Source organism: Hevea brasiliensis, chromosome 2 (genome assembly GCF_030052815.1).
Source record: "Hevea brasiliensis isolate MT/VB/25A 57/8 chromosome 2, ASM3005281v1, whole genome shotgun sequence".
Classification (NCBI taxonomy): domain Eukaryota; kingdom Viridiplantae; phylum Streptophyta; class Magnoliopsida; order Malpighiales; family Euphorbiaceae; genus Hevea; species Hevea brasiliensis.
This window is the reverse complement of record NC_079494.1, coordinates 1244379-1262583: the sequence shown is the minus strand read 5'-3', so window position 1 is coordinate 1262583 and position 18205 is coordinate 1244379. Positions and strand designations below refer to the sequence as shown.

Here is an 18205-nt window from a genome sequence, read left to right as displayed (position 1 = left end):
CTATTTTTATAAAGATTTGTAATGTGTTAATCCTCTGTAATCCCACCCATGTAGAACTGAACCCCTTTTCTGCCAAACCAAACCCTCGCTTCTGGGAGCACAAGAAGACCCTGTACAAGAAAACCCACCTCCATAAGCTCACTCCACAGTCCCCTCTCCAATTACTTTCTGTGGATGGCAAGGATTTAAAATAGTATAAGGGTCATTTAACTTTATTATCTGCTGTGAAAAATTTAATACAGAAAACAAGTGATTAGCTCAGATGAATTCCTTGACTTTGAAACCGTCCCTTTTTGTACCTAAATCATCTTCTTCTTCTTCTTCTTCTTCTTCTTCTTCTAGTTCTACGATTCTTGTTTCTTCTCCACCTTCAGTAAGTTTCCCAAGAAAGACCAAGGATAATTTTACAGGAAGATTAGCCTTGAGAATTAGAGCTTATAATTCTTCCAAGGATGACTCAGCAAGCAACTCTGGTGATTCCAAGCCCCCCAACGGCTCTCTGGTACTTACCTCATTATTTGTATGCATATATGTGATTTAATTGATGATTTGTTTCTCAAGGACTTTTATGATTTTTAGTTTATGTAAATGTGGTAACAGATATGGTGTGTGCAATGCTGGAAACTGCGATAGTCACTAGTCTATGTAATCTATGAAAAGGGTTTGCTTTGAAAGTGGAATCGAACTTGATGTAATCTAGACATCCCATTTCAGTTTATTTATTTAATTAATTTATTTTTTAGATAATTAAACATAATTTAATAATAATTATGTTTTCAAAAACTAGTTTTTGTTTTCGACCTAAATTCAAGTGAATCAAATATAAAACTGTAGTAAAAAGTTTGGATTTTTTAATGCTAAACAAGATGGAATACTCAAGAACTTACATTTATTTCTAAAGTGAACTCAGCAGGCCCTAAGGTTAAGTAGAGAGTAATTTTAAAGAAATTGGGGAATATTTATACTTATTTTTAATGTAATTGAACAGGATAAGGATTCTAGGTATTGAGAATTACTATATTCAACTACAGTTTTATGCATACTTTGCCATGGGTATGTTTGAATTTGGATTTTCAATCTCTTCTTTGAAAGATGCAGTCAAAGACGAGGAGAGAAATTCTATTGGAGTATGTTAAAAATGTGCAGCCAGAATTTATGGAGCTATTCGTGAAAAGGGCACCGCAGCAGGTTTTGAAAATTTTACCCTTTTGGCACCATTTGATTTTTTTCTTACAGATCAACCTGTCTTGTTTACTTTATTGCGGGTGGTTGGAAGATTGGATGTGAAACATTTATATTTGAAATCAATTGTTCAGGTAGTTGATGCAATGCGACAAACAGTGACGAATATGATTGGCACACTACCTCCACAATTTTTTGCTGTAACTGTTACCACTGTAAGTGTACTCGCATTTCTGTGAACTTGGTGATTTGCAAGACAAGAAGTTTTCATTTTTTCAAAAAAAATTTTAAATAACAAGAATCAGCTCGACTATTTGTTTTAGGTAGCTGAAAATCTTGCACAGCTCATGTACAGTGTTATGATGACTGGTTATATGTTTAAGAATGCACAATATCGCTTGGAATTGCAGCAGAGTTTGGAGCAAGTCGCTCTTCCTGATATGCAAGATAAAAAGGTATTTTCTTTTTCGCCATATACAAATTGTTAAATTCTTCAAAGGCCAAATAACTTGACAAATACAAACCTTTGTGCCGTTTCAGTTTCATATAATTTGGCGTTCTTCAGATTTCATTGCCGAGGTGATTAGTGTATATATTACTTACTCAATTGGTGTTGATGGGCAGATTGTTTGCTTTATTCATTTACTTGTCTATTTTTAATTTGCTTTTAGCTAAAGTGCTTCCGTGTGATATAAAATTGTTGCAGCAGGTTATAGGGGGTCCTTTTTTAATTTTACCCTTTGCAGCATATGATTAGATGTTGTTACTATTACAGGATTTGCCAGATTATGCACCAGGTACACAGAAGAATGTGTCTGGTGAGGTTATCAGATGGAATAATGTTTCTGGTCCTCAGAAAATGGATGCTAAAAAGTACATTGAGTTGCTTGAGGCAGAGATTGAGGAACTCAATCGTCAAGTTGGTAGAAAAACTGCAAATGGACAGAATGAGTTGTTGGAATATCTCAAATCTCTTGAGCCACAAAATCTGAAGGTAACTATTGATTGCCTTTGTTGCTAAATGCTATTAACAGACACGTCAATATGCGGTTAAGACGGTTCTTAAGACCACCTTTTATCATTTTAAAAAGCATCGAACTTCAATTGTTTGAAATAGAATTTTCTTGACAAGTCAAAATTTGTTGAGGGGTTAGCTTACCTCCTTGCTTCCTGCTTTGTTTTTGCCAGGTTGAATGGAGTAACACTTAGCTTTATTTTCTGCTTCTTACTTCAGATTACATGTTTATGGATCTGTAGGAGTTGACAAGTAGTGCTGGAGAGGATGTTGTACTTGCAATGAACACCTTCATAAAGCGACTTTTAGCTGTTGCAGATCCAGAACAAATGAAGGTTTGCCTTTGCACTGAACTCAATTGGCTATTTTCCCGCTTTAATGGATTGTGACCATAAGAATTGTATTCGCTCCAATGTAATTGATAAAATATCTAAATTGATTGTACATGTTTAATTCAGCCAGAGTATTCAGTATTGGAATTTTCAAAGTGCTTTCCCTTAATATTTTCCTGATTTAAATTGTAATAAACTTCTTAGCATTTTGCTGACCATTGCAAAAATCTTGTTTAAGAACTTAGCTCCATTAAACTCTTTTTTTGCCCTTTTCACCCTTCCTTTTTTGTCCTCATTTGAAAATTCTGCTATGCCTGGATGTGTCATGGGGAGGTTTTATGCATTGGATCTTTCAATAAAAGGCTAGTGAAAAGTACTTGCTTCTCTGGTGTGGGTCTCAGGAAATATTATAATTTTTTTTTCCTGGATCTTCTTCATACTGAGAGTTCTTTTAACATACAATTTTTGTTAGAAACAAATTTGTGTTCCGGATTTCTCAAACTTTGGTTTCTTCTCACAGACAAGTGTAACTGAGACTAGTGCGCTCGAACTTGCCAAACTGCTTTATTGGCTGATGGTGGTTGGATACAGTATCCGCAACATTGAAGTCCGTTTTGATATGGAACGAGTACTTGGGACACCTCAGAAGCCTGCAGAATTACCTCCGGGAGAAGAAAACATTTGATGTCTTGCATTGAAGTACCAACAATTGATGTCATGACAAGGGTGGAGTGCAATAATTTAGTGCTGGGTTTACCATGTGACTAAGCTGGTGGAGTTTTGTGTTCTCGTGGATGGAAGCAGCAATTAGCAAATGGCTTATTGCAGGGATGAACACCTGGAAGAGTACATATTTTTGGTTGCTGCTCTTTCTTATGTATTGCAAAACCTATCAAAAAATAGTTAGTGGAAAAGTTGATTGTGATCTCTGGATAGGTCAAGATTCTTGACATGTTGTCTCAAATTCGTCAGACAATGAAAAGATTTAACTTGATGGATATGTTTCCTTTTGTTTTGAGATGGAGGACATATTAGGTGATTTGATTTGATTTGATTTAAACAGTAAGATCATGGATGAGAATGATGCATGTCTAATGATAAAGGAATCTGATCCAACAAAAGCATATTGAAGAAGCTCTTCATCTTTCTCCAATCTGAGCATGTCAGCTTTATCTACGAACATCCATGCTTCTATCGCTTTGTTCCTTCTTGCATCCGTGAGAAACGAATGAATTTACGAACATAATTTCTGAATTACTTGAACCAATACAAGTAGTTCACACAGGCTTACCCCATATAAAAAAACCAAAGTTACACCAACTACTGAACGAAACGTACTCTGCTCCAGCAGAAAAGCCTGCCCTTGCAAACACACCACTTGCCTCTTTTACCATCTCACAAAGCTCAAGGAACCCTCCATCACCTTATAATTTCTTCACAGTATCATCATTGATTTTCCCTATTGCTTCCCTTATCTGATGCACTATGCTAGTCAATTCTGTTTCTGTTTCTATTTCCTTGGGTGTGCAGAGTGCAGCTGCCATCCAAAGAAAGTTCCCCATTGAAAATTCTGGGAATGGTGGCACAGCTCTTCGTCGCAGATTCACAGCATGGATAATTGCAAGTGGCTTGTTAAAAATACTCACGAGACATTTACCGAGAAGTGCAGACACAACCTCAACGCGGGTAGGATTTTTGACGCTTAAGTTGGTTTCTTTCACTTGCAGGCTTGCAATGGTTGATGCATCAAACAAAAACCTCCTTGTGGTAACCTTCATTTTCCTGAAGAAGGGGCCGCTCAAAGCTATCATGCTTGCTTCTCTCGGGAATGCATCATACTGTAGAAAGATAGATGGTCCATCAAAATTGGGGCAAATAATTTTTTTTACAAGACTTGCTTGCCGTGACAGCCCAGGCTTTAAGAAATGAAGAAAAAGCAGTTCCATCAGAGACCATGTGCAAAACAAGAACACCAATGGTGAAGCCACCCCATGCAAAGGCGGTTTCTTGTATCATAGCAACGTGTGATCCAGGAGTTGATTCCTGCACATTGGCCTCCACTGTCAACAATTTCTTCATTGATGGGAGATCAGGTTGGTTGAGATATTCAGATAGGGAAATGTTAGCTCTGGCTTCAACATAATATACCCCCTCATCATCACAATCAATGGAAAGATTATCTTTAATCTTTCCAGCAAATGGGTAAAAATGTGCTAAGGTTTCTGATAAGGATTGCTTCAACAATAGTGATCTCTTAGTGGCAATATTAGTGTCTTGGAAGGGACAGGGATAGTAAAGGATAATGGGAATGTAAATAGATGGTATAAATTGATCCAAAAGAGAGATCTTGTGGGTTTTGAGGTAAGAAGGCGTTGGTGAAGAAGGTTTAATACACCCTTTTGGAAAATTTTCATCCTCCATTTCTAATTGCAGCTTGGGTTCAAATTTTACGAATCACAAAGCTTTCTGCTGCAAATGATAAAGCCCCCAAGAAGCCAGAAGCAGGGGATGATGAGCTTGTAGAATGGGCTTTGAATACGCAGAGTAGAGCCACGCCATGATGGAATTCCTAACTTCCAAGGGCCGTTGCAATTAAATTTTACACGTCAATACATTAACCGGTGAGATTGCTTCCCTTTCAGATACATTATTAAGTTTTTAAAATATAAATTATTAATAATAAAATAATTTTTATGTAAATTATTAATTAAAATATATAAAATTAAATAAATTAAGTATTTTTCAAATAATCAGATTTTGAAACCAATTCAAATCATTAAGAGTACATTTTTATTAAATTTGCTAAGTATTATTATATTAATTGAATTCTCATATGAGTGATTTTTATAGGTATTTTACCCATTATTATTCCTAACTTTAAATAGTGAAATTATAAACAGTTATTTCATATAAACAACTGATGTGAAATGGCAAGCCAATAAATAATAAACACATAAGTCATTTCTGTTAATAAAATTATTTAAATAAAACTATTTGACAGTTATATTTTAACAAGACTCACTTTTATATATATATATATATATATATATATATATATATATATATATATATATATATATATATATTATTTGCTTGCTATTTCATTTAGTCTATTTTACATGGAGCTAATAATTTAAATAAAAGGATGAAACTTTAATAAAGAATTGCTCATGCCGAACTCATTGCAAAAATCAGCAGCTGAGGAAGCCAAAAAAGCAAGGAGGTGGCTTTCTTTTCCTCTCTTTTCTAACAATTCTCGCTTTGAAACTTTCAAGGAAAATATATTTTCTTGTGTTGCAAACACAGAGGTTTACCGGAAAGGAGAGAAACAAGAACGGAGTGGGTATAATCATAGACAGGACATTGAAAAACGCAGTAGTAGCTGTGAAAAGAGTAGGAGATAGAATTATACTAGTAAAGCTAGTACTAGACGGAGAAACAATAAATATAGTTAGTGCTTATGCCCCACAAATAGGACTAGACAGTGAGAGTAAACAAAGGTTTTGGGAAGATATGGATGATTTAATGCAAAGCATACCGAATGAAGAGAATGTTTTCATTGGTGGAGATTTGAATGGACATGTAGGAAGTAATAGGCAAGGTTATGAGAATGTTCATGGAGGTTTTGGTTTTGGCAGTCGAAATGAGGAGGGAAAAAGCATCCTGGATTTTGCTATGGCATACGACCTAATACTAGCAAATACCTACTTTATAAAAAGAGAGTCACATTTAGTGATTTTCAAAAGTGGGCAACATAGAAGCCAAATCGACTTCCTCTTAACCAGGAAGACAAATAGAGCTCTATGCAAGGATTGCAAGGTCATTCCAGGAGAGGCTTTAACAAGTCAACATAGGTTGGTGGTCTTGGATGTCAAGTTTAGGAACAATTCAAGTAAGGTCAGAAGAAATAGTGTAGCTCGAACAAAGTGGTGGGAGTTCAAAGGAGTAAAGCAAGTGAAGTTCAAAAATGAGCTTCTTGAGTCTGAAGTATGGAAGCTAGATGTGGAGGCCAATGATATGTGGATACAGATGGCATCAAAGATTAGAGAAGTAGCTAGAAAAGTACTTGGGGAGTCTAAAGGACATGGACCACCCTCAAAAGAGAGATGGTGGTGGAATGAGGAAGTACAAAAGGCAGTGAAGAGAAAAAGGGAATGGTATAAGAAATTACCTAAATGTGATAATAATGAGGCATATGAACAAGACAAGATAGCAAAGAAAGAGGCAAAAGGCGATTAGCCAAGCAAGAGCACGTGCCTTTGAAAAGTTATATGAGAAACTTGGAACTAAAGAAGGGGAGAAAGATATTTATAGATTAGCAAGGAGTATAGAAAGGAAATGTCAAGATCTCAATCAAGTTAGGTGCATTAAGGATAAAGAAGGAAAAGTGTTGGTGAAAGATGAGGACATTAAAGAAAGATGGAGAAATTATTTTAATGATCTCTTTAATAATAGTCAAAATGGAAATAACGTGAATATAGATTATAGAACAATAGAAAAGAATGTAAATTATACTAGAAGGATTAGATCTTTAGAAGTAAAGGAAGCACTTAAGAGAATGAAAGTAGGTAAAGCCTGTGGACCCGATGAAATACCAATTGAAGTGTGGAAGTATTTGGGAGATATGGGAGTGGCATGGTTAACTAAATTATTTAACAAGATTCTAAACTCAAAGAAAATGCCTGATGAATGGAGGAAGAGTATTTTAGTACCTATTTTTAAAAATAAGGGAGACATACAGAGTTGCTCAAACTATAGGGGAATTAAACTCATGAGCCATACTATGAAGTTGTGGGAGAGAGTTGTGGAGCATCGACTACGTCATGATACTTCTATCTCTCTCAATCAATTTGGTTTCATGCCTGGTCGTTCAACTATGGAAGCGATCTTTCTCATTAGAAGCTTGATGGAGAAATATAGAGATGGGAAGAAAGATCTACACATGGTTTTTATTGATTTGGAGAAGGCTTATGATAGTGTTCCAAGAGAGGTCTTATGGAATGCGTTAGAACAAAAGAGGGTATCTATTAGGTACATACAAGTATTGAAAGATATGTATGAAGGAGCAACTACTATTGTGCACACAGTGGGAGGGGACACAAGAGATTTTCCGATCTCAATTGGATTACACCAAGGATCAGCCATAAGCCCTTACCTTTTTACATTAGTTTTAGATGAACTGACGAAACATATACAAGAGAGTATTCCTTGGTGCATGATGTTTGCGGATGATATTGTTCTGATAGATGAGACACGAGAAGGAGTCAATCGGAAGCTAGAACTTTGGAGAAGTACTCTAGAGTCAAAGGGTTTTAAGTTAAGTAGAACGAAGACAGAATACATGCATTGCAAGTTCAGTGAAGGCCAAACCGGTGATAGGGAAGGAAGGAGTTAGTTTGAATGGAGTGGCACTGTCCCAAAGTAATCACTTTAAATATCTAGGCTCGATCCTTCAAGTAGATGGGGATGTGAGGAGGATGTTAGTCATAGGATTAAAGCCGGATGGTTGAAGTGGAGACGTGCCACGGGAGTTTTATGTGATCGTAAGATTCCCAATAAATTAAAAGGAAAATTTTACCGTCTGACCATACGACCGGCTATGCTATATGGTAGTGAGTGTTGGGCACTGAAAGAGTCGTATGCATCTAAGATAAGAGTTGCAGAGATGAGAATGTTAAGGTGGATGAGTGGTCATACTAGACTAGATAAAGTCCGTAATGAAAGTATTAGAGAAAAGGTAGGAGTGGTGCCAATTGAAGATAAGTTGAGAGAAGGGAGATTGAGGTGGTTTGGTCATGTGAAGCGTAGATATACGGAGGCTCCAGTTAGACAAGTAGAGCACATTAGGCTAGAGGATAGAAAGAAAAAAAGGGGTAGACCTAAATTGACTTGGAGGAGAGTAGTACAGCATGACTTAGAAGCATTACACATTTCTGAGGATTTAACCCAAAATCGTTCAGAGTGGAAAAAGCGAATCCATATAGGGATAAAGGCTTAGTTGAGTTGAGTTGAGTTGTGTTGCAAACACAGAGAGAGAGAGAGAGAGAGAGAGAGAGAGAGTGGGGGTGGTTGCAATGGCAGAACTACAATGAGGAAGGTACAAATAATACACAGAACTCTAATGTTTCTGACTTCCTAGTAAACATTGAAACTTGAATCGACTATCTGAACTAGAGCTTCATTCCCACAAACAACCACCGCAGTTATTGGGTTTCAGAATCAATATAAGATGAAGATCAGCTACTGTCTGATCAAGCATCAATAATTGGGAACCGATGTTCTGGCCACTTGGCATATGCACGTTTGTATAGGCTCATGCAAACAGTATCATGCTGCTGAAGGACTCCATTAAAGACGCACTTCATTGCCCCTGAATAGAAAGCAGAAAGATTAACGCTTAAGTAACTCCTGAAATGCCACAAAAAAAAAAAAAAGTGGTTTATAAAAAATGAGAGGGCATTCAACTCTTTCCATCATTATATGTCAATTTTTCAAGAGTTGATGTATTAACCATGGTTTGCTCAAGGAACAGAGGCCCTGAACAGTTTTGAGGTCAACAATTTCATCAAACCACTTTAATAAGTTTGGAGCTATCATAAAATGCCTACTTCCATGTGGCGGATAATATCACAGAAAAATAAATTACTGACTACATTTTCTACTATTCTATATAATATCCTCTTCAATGTTACAGCTTCTCATGAATGTTTTTAAATTTTTCTACCAAACAGTTTTAAAAGAGTTGTCTGTTTGACAAGTTTCAAAGGACATTACACTTTGATGGCGCTATGAGAAATTGAGGCCACATAACTTTCCCAATTTAGTAAGCATACATCATATGCTAACATGGTAAATTGCACGGAAGAAATGTCAATGCCAACATCATATCAATGAGATCTTTTATTCTACAGGATGGAAGTTGGATCTAATTTCTTACAAGATACAAGATTTATCTACATATAGAAAACATCATACCATTTGTCCCAACAGGTTCCTTAATGCGACCACGGCGACCACATTTTGTCCACATTTCCACAGGCTGCAGGCACCAGTGACATCAAGAATTTCGATCACTTAATAGGAGAATCCCTCTTGGACAAGCATCACTGTCATTTGTATAGGAAAAACTTAGAACTATCTACTATGGAGAGACTGTCTTACCTTGAACCATCTTACATCCTCTGGCTTATGGAACATATATCGCACAGAGGCTTTCAATTTTGACACTCGTTGGGGGTAACTGTATCAGATAGTTAAATAAATGAGAATTTCTATCATATTCAACATTGAATTTTACAATTCACCAGGGACATCAAAATCCTTTTGATTTTACAATAATGTGAATGTCAAATTGGGACTGCCAAAAAGAAAAACGAAAGAGCTTGTTTGCTTGAGTTTCCAGTGCAGAAGTATAGGCTCCAGGTATTTTTGCATGTTCAAAAATACTAATGTTTTAAAGCCATCTCATAGATAAATGTAATGCTTCCAGAACACTACAAAACAAATTAACATTTCTATTTCTGGAAATTCTGAAAACAGTTTATACTTTTAAATTTCACATTTATCAGTCATCAATAACATAGAATCAGATGTCCAAGATCAACCAAACTCAATATCCATGACCAGCTCCAGATACTATCTCAAATGCCCAAAATCCAACACATTGGGTGCCAGAGGGAGAAAAAGTATCAGATTAATACTCCTATGCACAGAAACAATTTAAATATTCATTGATAGTTGCAAATTTCTCAGTCATTACTTCATTTCAATGGGTGGAAGCAAGGGAAGTGTGTTGCATGATATGATTGGAAGAGGATTGTCAACAAGCTCATACCCAGTTAATATAATCTTCTTCAGTATTATCCTGTCTGGGTCAATACTTCTCAAGGAACCAACAGCAGCAACTGTGGGGACAGCACCTCCTTCTCCATGCTTTAGGACTATCAAAGGAAGAGGTGGAAAACAAATTGGAGCATAAACTGATGCCATGGAGAACCGCCCTGCATGAAGGAATCTCTCCATCTTGTGCTTGTCTGAATTACTGTTGTCAGTGGAAAATATTGGCCTGAAAGGCAAAGAATGGTGACACACAAATTCTAGAATGTTAAAGAGTAGCTATAGTTGCATTCAATATCATTACCTCGCAACAAATTGCCGGAAACCAATAAGAAATACAAGTTCTTCTTTGGCTTTGATAGGGGCATCATATGTGTCATGCTTTTTAATGCTGCAGGAAATTAAAAGGGCTATCTTGTGAAACAAATTAGGATAAACCAAATATATTTTTAAGAACCAAAAAGAGAAACTAGCAGCCAAAAAATCTTGACAGAACATACCTAAAATGAAGAACAGACATCTTAGACTCTTGCTGCAAAAGGCCACATGAAATTATAGGCACTGTCTTAGCAAATACACATAATTTGGTAGCAACAGCAGAAGGTATCTCCTTGATGTGAAGCCTTGCATACTGGCCTGTGGGTATTCGGTCATCCCTGTTGTCTTGGTCCATTTCTAAGGCCTTCGCAAAAACAAGTTTTTGTGTTCTTGCAAAATTATCAAATGCAAAAATTCTGGCATATTCTGGAGGTAGAGACTCCTGAAATTCAAAAGCAACATAAATGACATTCTCTGCAATCTATAGACAATAACAGCAATTACAAGATCACAATTAAATTACTTTGGGGTCCCATGAAGAAGTCCTAAAGGACTTGAGACCTCTATACTTGCGAAATGCTTTCTAGCAGGAATATCCAATGGAGTTTCCACTTCATCTGGAAATTCTGAAAAAATAAGGGGAAAAATTATCATTAAAAACCAAATAATTTCTTTTATCATCTCAAAGGAAATATTTAACTAGCTAACTTTAGAAAAAAGTTTGATTTAAACTATACAGTATCTTGTTATTTCACCTGGCAAATTTAAGGGGTACGCCCCAAGTAGACATTTGGCTACTTAATATTGCGAGAAAGATAAGGGAAAGCAGGGGGACAGGGAAAAACCCTCATACAGGCATGACATTGTCTAAAACAAAGGATGCACAGTTTACTAGAATAAAAGATCTTAGATTTGCACACAGGAATTAATCAATGCAATTCCAAGAAAACATAAACATGACAATGGAAACAACATTCTGAGTCTAGAAAAAAAGACATACCCTCATCTTCAGGATGTGCTGATTTAATTTTTTTAATGTCATCCTCTATCTGTTCTCTTGTTAAGTTTTTGCCTTCCTGCATGACAGAGGAATGCCTATCAAATCCATAACAGATCACTTTATCTGTCACAATTTGAGACTCACCATCATCACTGAATCATTTTCAGTTTCTTCATCAGAATTCTGTTACATATCAGAGAAGAAGACTGAGGCAGAATAAGGGTTAGTTATATGAGTTGTAAGTGGAGGGAGAATAGTTGTCAAGTAGCTAGTTGTATGAGTTGTAATTGGCGGGAGAATGGTTGTCAAATAGCTGTCAAGTAGTTATAAACTCTATTGTAGTTCATTGTAAGGGCATTCTGATGCTTTCTCAAGAAATAACAATTCTCTCTCTCTTCTGATTCTATTACTCTCTCCCTACTCCTTCTTCCTCCTTCCTAAATTCTTCTAATTCTTCTCTGTTAGGGTTTCAATCCTAACATTTGGTATCAGAGCCTTGCCATGGGGAAATTGAGTGGGTAATTCACTGCCGTAGATCGCAACAATGACTAGATCTATTGTAGTGGGTCCTGAGATGGTTAAGTTGGCAGAATTGGAGGAGAAGATGAGAAGTTTCTTAGATCAGATGGAGAAAATGCAGGAGCAAATTAATCAGTCAGCTAGGAATAATGATGCATTGCGAGGGGATATGAGAGCCTTTATGAGCAAATTGAGCAAGGATAATGGAATAGGAGATGTTGTTGGGGAAGTTGGTACTGGATCTGGTATTAAAGAAGCCGAGAACAGGGGACTGTTACCCACTCCTCCTGTTAATCAGCAGTTGAAGGATCAAGGAAGTTATGGAAATAGCTATAACAATGAAGGTATGAATCCTTTCTTGCCTAAAATTGAATTGGTTACTTTTGGGGGAAAGGAACCTAGGGTTTGGCTACGGAAATGTGTGAAATATTTTGAGGTTTACAAAGTACCTATGGATCAGAGAATTGGAATTGCTAGTTTGTTTTTGGTCGATAGGGCAGATGCTTGGTTTCAAAATTGGAATAGAGGAGAAAACCACTCTTGGGAGGAGTTTGAGAAGGGAAGGCTGCTGTGTTATGTCATTCTAATGACTTATTTGGAAGAAATGGAGTGGATTTTCAATCTCCCTTACTGTGTATAGTGGAGTCTCAAGTTGGATCATTTTCAGCACTTCAAAAGGGGGCATTTGGTAAAGCTGCAGTAGCAGATTTGGGGCTGCAGTCTACGTTAAAGAAATATTAGGAGGTTTTTAAAGAACCTCAGCAGCTGCTACCATTCAGAAGCCACAACCATGCTATCCCTTTGCAACCTAATACAACCAATTAATATTAGGCCATATAGGTATCCCTATTATCAAAAGGCTGAAATTGAGAAGCTGGTTTCAGAGATGTTAGCTTCCTTAATAATCCAACCAAGTACAAGCCCTTTTTCATCGCCAGTACTCTTAGTTAAAAAAAAAGATGGCACATGGAGGTTTTGTATAGACTACAGAAGGTTGAATGAGAAGACTGTTAGGGATAAATTTCCTATCACCATTATAGATGACTTGTTCGATGAATTAAATGGGGCTAAGTATTTTTCAAAGATTGATTTGAGAGCTGGTTATCATCAGATCAGAATGGAGCCTCAAGATGTCCCTAAGACAGCATTTAGAACTCACCATGGTCACTTTGAATTTAATGTCATGCCATTTGGGCTGACAAATGCACCAGCCACATTCCAAGCCTTAATGAACTAGATCTTCCAACCTCATTTAAGGAAATTTTTTAAGATCTTGAAAGAGCAGCAGCTTTATGCTAAACAATCCAAGTGTTCCTTTGGGCAAACAGAAGTAGAGTATTTGGGGCACATTATAACAGCTGAGGGTGTCACTACTGATCCTAAAAAAATTCAGGCTATGCTGCAATGGCCAACTCCAATTTCTGTTAAAGAATTAATGAGTTTTTTTGGGGTTGACAGGGTACTACAGGAAGTTTGTGAAAAACTATGGCATAATTGGCAAACCTCTTCCTGATCTTCTCAAGAAAGACTCGTTTCAATGGTCTGAGAAAGCTCAAGAGGCATTTGATACTCTTAGAAGAGCCATGACAGAAGCACCAGTACTTGCATTGCCAGATTTTAATCTTCCTTTCATTGTTGAAACTGATGCAAGTAATTGGGGTATAGGGGCTGTTCTCCAACAAAATGGCCATCCACTAGCTTATATTTCCAAAGCTTTTGGTCCTAGAAATCAGTTGTGTATGAAAAGGAATTATTGGCAATTACTTTTGCCATTTCTAAGTGGAGGCATTATCTTGAGCAAGGTCAGTTCTTTATTAAAACTGACCATGAGAGCATCAAATACTTGCTGGAGTAGAGGTTACATACTAATCTACAGCAGAGGGGGATTTCTAAGTTGTTGGGCCTTGATTATAAAATTTTATATAGAAGAGGGGTTGAAAATAAGGTAGCCGATGCCCTATCTAGCAGACCAGTAGGGCAGGAGTCATTTTGTGGTGCTATACACTCTTCTATTACCCCTACATGGATGGATAATCTCATTCAAAGTTATGATAAAGATTGCAAAGCAACTCAATTAATGCAGCAGCTATCTTTAGACAGTAATGCTCATCCAGGGTTTAAATTGATGAATGGTGTTCTTTATTTCCAGGATAAGTTGTATGTGGGTTCTACTATAACTTTGAGGAAGCAGTTGATTGAATTATACCATAATAGTGCTTTAGGGGGACACTCAGGAGTAAATGTGACCTATTTGAGGCTCAAAAAGCATTTTTTCTAGCCTGGCATGTTAAGGGATATCATAGTATGGATTCAACAATGTGACACATGTGCCAGGTGCAAAAGTGAACAGTGTGCTGCACCAGGACTATTGCAGCCATTGCCTATTCCTACTCAAGCATGACAACACATTACAATGGACTTCATTGACCACTTACCAAAGTCCTATTCCTACTCAAGCATGACAACACATTACAATGGACTTCATTGACCACTTACCAAAGTCGAAAGGGAAAGACACCATACTGGTGGTAGTGTGTAGATTCACAAAGTATGGTCACTTCATACCTTTGGCTCATCCAAATACTGCTGCTGCGGTAGCTAAACTGTTCTTGGATAATGTGTTTAAACTTCATGGAGCACCACTTACTATTGTCAGTGATAGGGACAAAGTTTTTACAAGCCTATTTTGGAAGGAGTTGTTCAAATGCATGGGCACTTCTTTGTCTTATAGCTTTGCCTATCATCCTCAATAAGATGGGCAGACCGAGAGACTTAACCAGTGTCTAGAGGCTTATCTGCGATGCATGGTTCATCTCAAACCATCAACTTGATGCAAATGGCTTTCACTTGCAGAGTGGTGGTATAATTCATCCTCCCATAGTACCATTAAGATGTCACCTTTTGAGGCTTTGTATGGCTATAAACCATCATTCCTTCCAATCATTCCTACAAACTTGCCCTCTGTGGGAGCAGTGGGAGACTTTTTACAACAGAGGCAGCAGCTGGATCAATTGCTTAAGGAGAATTTGCAGATGGCTCAGAATAGAATGGTACAGCAAGTTAACAAGCATAGGTCTGAAAGGGAATTTATGGTGGGAGATTGGGTTTATTTGAAGTTACAGCCTTATAGGCAAACTTCTGTGGCATTAAGACACAATTTAAAGCTTTCTCCTAAGTATTATGGGCCTTTCCAAATCCTAGCTAAGATTGGGACAGTGGCCTACAAGCTTCAGCTACCTCCTACTTCTTCAATCCATCCTGTATTTCATGTGTCTATGTTAAAGAAAAAGTTGGGCAGCAATATTGTTCCCTTCTCGAAGTTACCCGATTGCATGAAGATGCTGTGATAGTAGCTCCAGAAAAGGTTCTTTAAACTAGAACTATTACTAGAGATCAGCACCATGTTTTTCAGGGGTTAATCAAGTGGTTGAACCTTCCTGTAGAAGATGCAACTTGGGAAGCCTATTCTTTTATTGTGAACCAGTTTCCATAAGCTAAACTTTCTTGGGGACAAGAAAGTCCTAATGGGGGAGGTATTGTTACATATCAGAGAAGAAGACTGAGGCAGAATAAGGGTTAGTTATATGAGTTGTAAGTGGAGGGAGAATAGTTATCAAGTAGCTGTCAAGTAGCTAGTTATATGAGTTGTAATTGGCGGGAGAATGGTTGTCAAATAGCTGTCAAGTAGTTATAAACTCTATTGTAGTTCATTGTAAGGGCATTCTGATGCTTTCTCAAGAAATAACAATTCTCTCTCTCTTCTGATTCTATTTCTCTCTCCCTACTCCTTCCTCCTTCCTAAATTCTTCTAATTATTCTCTGTTAGGGTTTCAATCCTAACAAATTCCTAAGATTTAGGGAAGCTTGATCATCATCAAGTTCTGAGTCATCAATGCCCTCTGCAACTGGACCATAACTTTCTGTTTCATCCAGTACCATACCATCATCAGCATCAGTGCCGCTATCTGAATCTTCCTCATCGGTATTATCCACAATCCAAGCAGCCTGAAAGAATTTGATTTGGTCAAGGGCAGAATGTAACAACAAAATAGGAATATTACAGAACCAGGAGAAATTTGGATATGTGAAAACACACCTGGCACTCTGAATTTCTTGAGGAAGAGTCCTCCTTTTTAGCCTTTTTATTTGTTTCTGATTTTTATCAGCCATGTCTGATAAGGAATAACAATGTTGTAAATAGCAATTCTTCTACACGGAAATCAAGAATTCCCACATAAACCTAATAACAGTAAGGATGACGTGCTGTATTATGTTGTTAAAAGTTCAATGGCAATGGAAAGAGTAAAATTTGAGCACACTGGATAGGATGATTGCAGAGTTGATCACCCATCAGATACAGGTAAATACAGATTGCATGATAGGCATGCAAAAGAATAAGTGTGATCACTCAGTATTTTATAGGCAATCTGAGGCTGGCCTAATTCTCTTGGTAGTCTATGTGGATGACATTGTCATCACTGGGAGTGACTCTGCAGGTATTTCATCTCTTAAAACCTTCCTCCAAACTCGATTGGACCAAAGACTTGGGATTGTTAAAGTATTTCTTGGGTATCGAAGTTATAAGAAGTAAGAAGGGTATTTTCTTGTCTCAAAGAAAATATGTTCTCGATCTATTGACAGAGACAGGAAAATTAGGTGCCAAGCCTTGTAGCGCACCAATGACTCCAACTTTACAACTGTTAGCAGGTTATAGTTAGTTGTTTGAAGATCAAGAGAGATACATGAGATTAATAGGAAAATTGAACTACCTTACAGTCACTGTCCCGACATTGCTTATGCCGTTAGTGTGGTAAGTCGGTTTATGTCTTCCCAACCGTTGCTCATTGGGAAGCCTTGGAACAAATCTTGTGTTATCCAAGGGCGCCCAGAAGAGGTTTGCTATATGGCAATCATGGGCATTTGAATGTTGAATGTTTTTCGATGCCGACTGGTTGGATCTAAGGTTGACAGGAGGTCAACTCTCGGATATTGCATTTTTATTGGAGGAAATTTGGTGTCTTGGAGAAGCAAGAAGCAGTGTAGTTTCTCGATCTAGTCTTTGAATCCGAATACAGAGCCATGGCACAATCAAGATGTGAGGTAATGTGGATACTTCAATTACTAGATGAGACAGTTTTAAGACCTCCACGCTGCGAAATTGTGGTGTGATAATCAAGTCGCTCTTCATATTGCTTCTAATCCGGTGTTTCATGAGCGGACCAAACATATTGAGATTGATTGTCACTTTATTCGTGAAAAGATTCAACAAATGATCATCTCAACAGACACATCAAAGCGGAGAGCAGTTAGGAGATATTTTCATAAAAGCTCTGAATGGAGCTAGGATTGACTACATTTGTAACAAGTTGGGCATGATTAACATCTATGCTCCAACTTGAGGGGGAGTGTTATGGAAAGTCAATCACTATGTTATGGAAAGTCAATCACTATATTATTTCTCTGTATATTCTGTATTCTGTATTCCTATTTAGGATTTCTTATTTATGATTTTTTCCTAATTAGTAGAACACAATTATAGGAATCAATTGTATATATATACCCATGTACAGATTAATTGAAATCAATGAGAATCATCTCTTTCTACAGTCGAACAATATGTTATTTTGCTGTGTGAACTCAGTAATTCCCCACACACAATATTCGTTCTCCTTATTTATAAATATAAGGGCAACATCTAAAACAAAGTGAAAGATGACAGCTAAAAAGTCAAGAGTAAAGATTATTAAAAAAAAAAAACTATATAATCACTTCTTATAAGATTATCAATAGCAGCCATAATCATGATTATCACTAACAATTTTAGATCAAGTGCATTGTCCCCCCTGAGGCATGTGCCAAAAATGATTTGAGGCAAGTAAAAAGTCAACTATATAAGTTCCTATCCATTATTGATAATTGTAAAAGAAAAGGCCATAACTGAAAAAGTCCTTATAGTTCTGGATTTTTGTCAGTCCACAGACCGAAAATAAAATCTGACAAGAT

At 37.0% G+C, this 18205-nt stretch overlaps 2 protein-coding genes and 1 pseudogene across 4 annotated transcripts; 1 reads left to right on the top strand and 2 right to left on the bottom strand.

The window, feature by feature from the left end:
- Nucleotides 1-65: 65 nt before the first annotated feature.
- On the top strand, nt 66-3547 carry LOC110660995 (uncharacterized). 2 transcript variants are annotated; one of them, XM_021819482.2, is made up of 7 exons: nt 66-502; nt 1093-1188; nt 1317-1397; nt 1506-1637; nt 1958-2176; nt 2440-2532; nt 3050-3547. In XM_021819482.2, exons 1-7 carry the CDS (start codon nt 263-265, stop codon nt 3212-3214), a joined length of 1026 nt encoding a protein of 341 aa, XP_021675174.2. In that variant the 5' UTR covers nt 66-262; the 3' UTR covers nt 3215-3547. The 2 variants fall into 2 exon arrangements, with proteins under 2 accessions (XP_021675174.2, XP_021675175.2); XM_021819483.2 differs by having other exon boundaries at nt 68-502; nt 1099-1188.
- LOC110660994 (stemmadenine O-acetyltransferase-like) lies at nt 3515-5323 on the bottom strand (annotated as a pseudogene).
- Nucleotides 5324-8577: 3254 nt separating this feature from the next.
- Nucleotides 8578-12759, bottom strand: LOC110660953 (uncharacterized). 2 transcript variants are annotated; one of them, XM_058131305.1, is made up of 9 exons: nt 11828-12759; nt 11684-11759; nt 11207-11309; nt 10866-11125; nt 10670-10756; nt 10364-10594; nt 9691-9769; nt 9505-9568; nt 8578-8899 (listed from the first exon to the last, which is right to left on the bottom strand). In XM_058131305.1, exons 4-9 carry the CDS (start codon nt 11036-11038, stop codon nt 8781-8783), a joined length of 753 nt encoding a protein of 250 aa, XP_057987288.1. In that variant the 5' UTR covers nt 11039-11125; nt 11207-11309; nt 11684-11759; nt 11828-12759; the 3' UTR covers nt 8578-8780. The 2 variants fall into 2 exon arrangements, with proteins under 2 accessions (XP_057987288.1, XP_057987291.1); XM_058131308.1 differs by having other exon boundaries at nt 10364-10570.
- Nucleotides 12760-18205: the final 5446 nt, after the last annotated feature.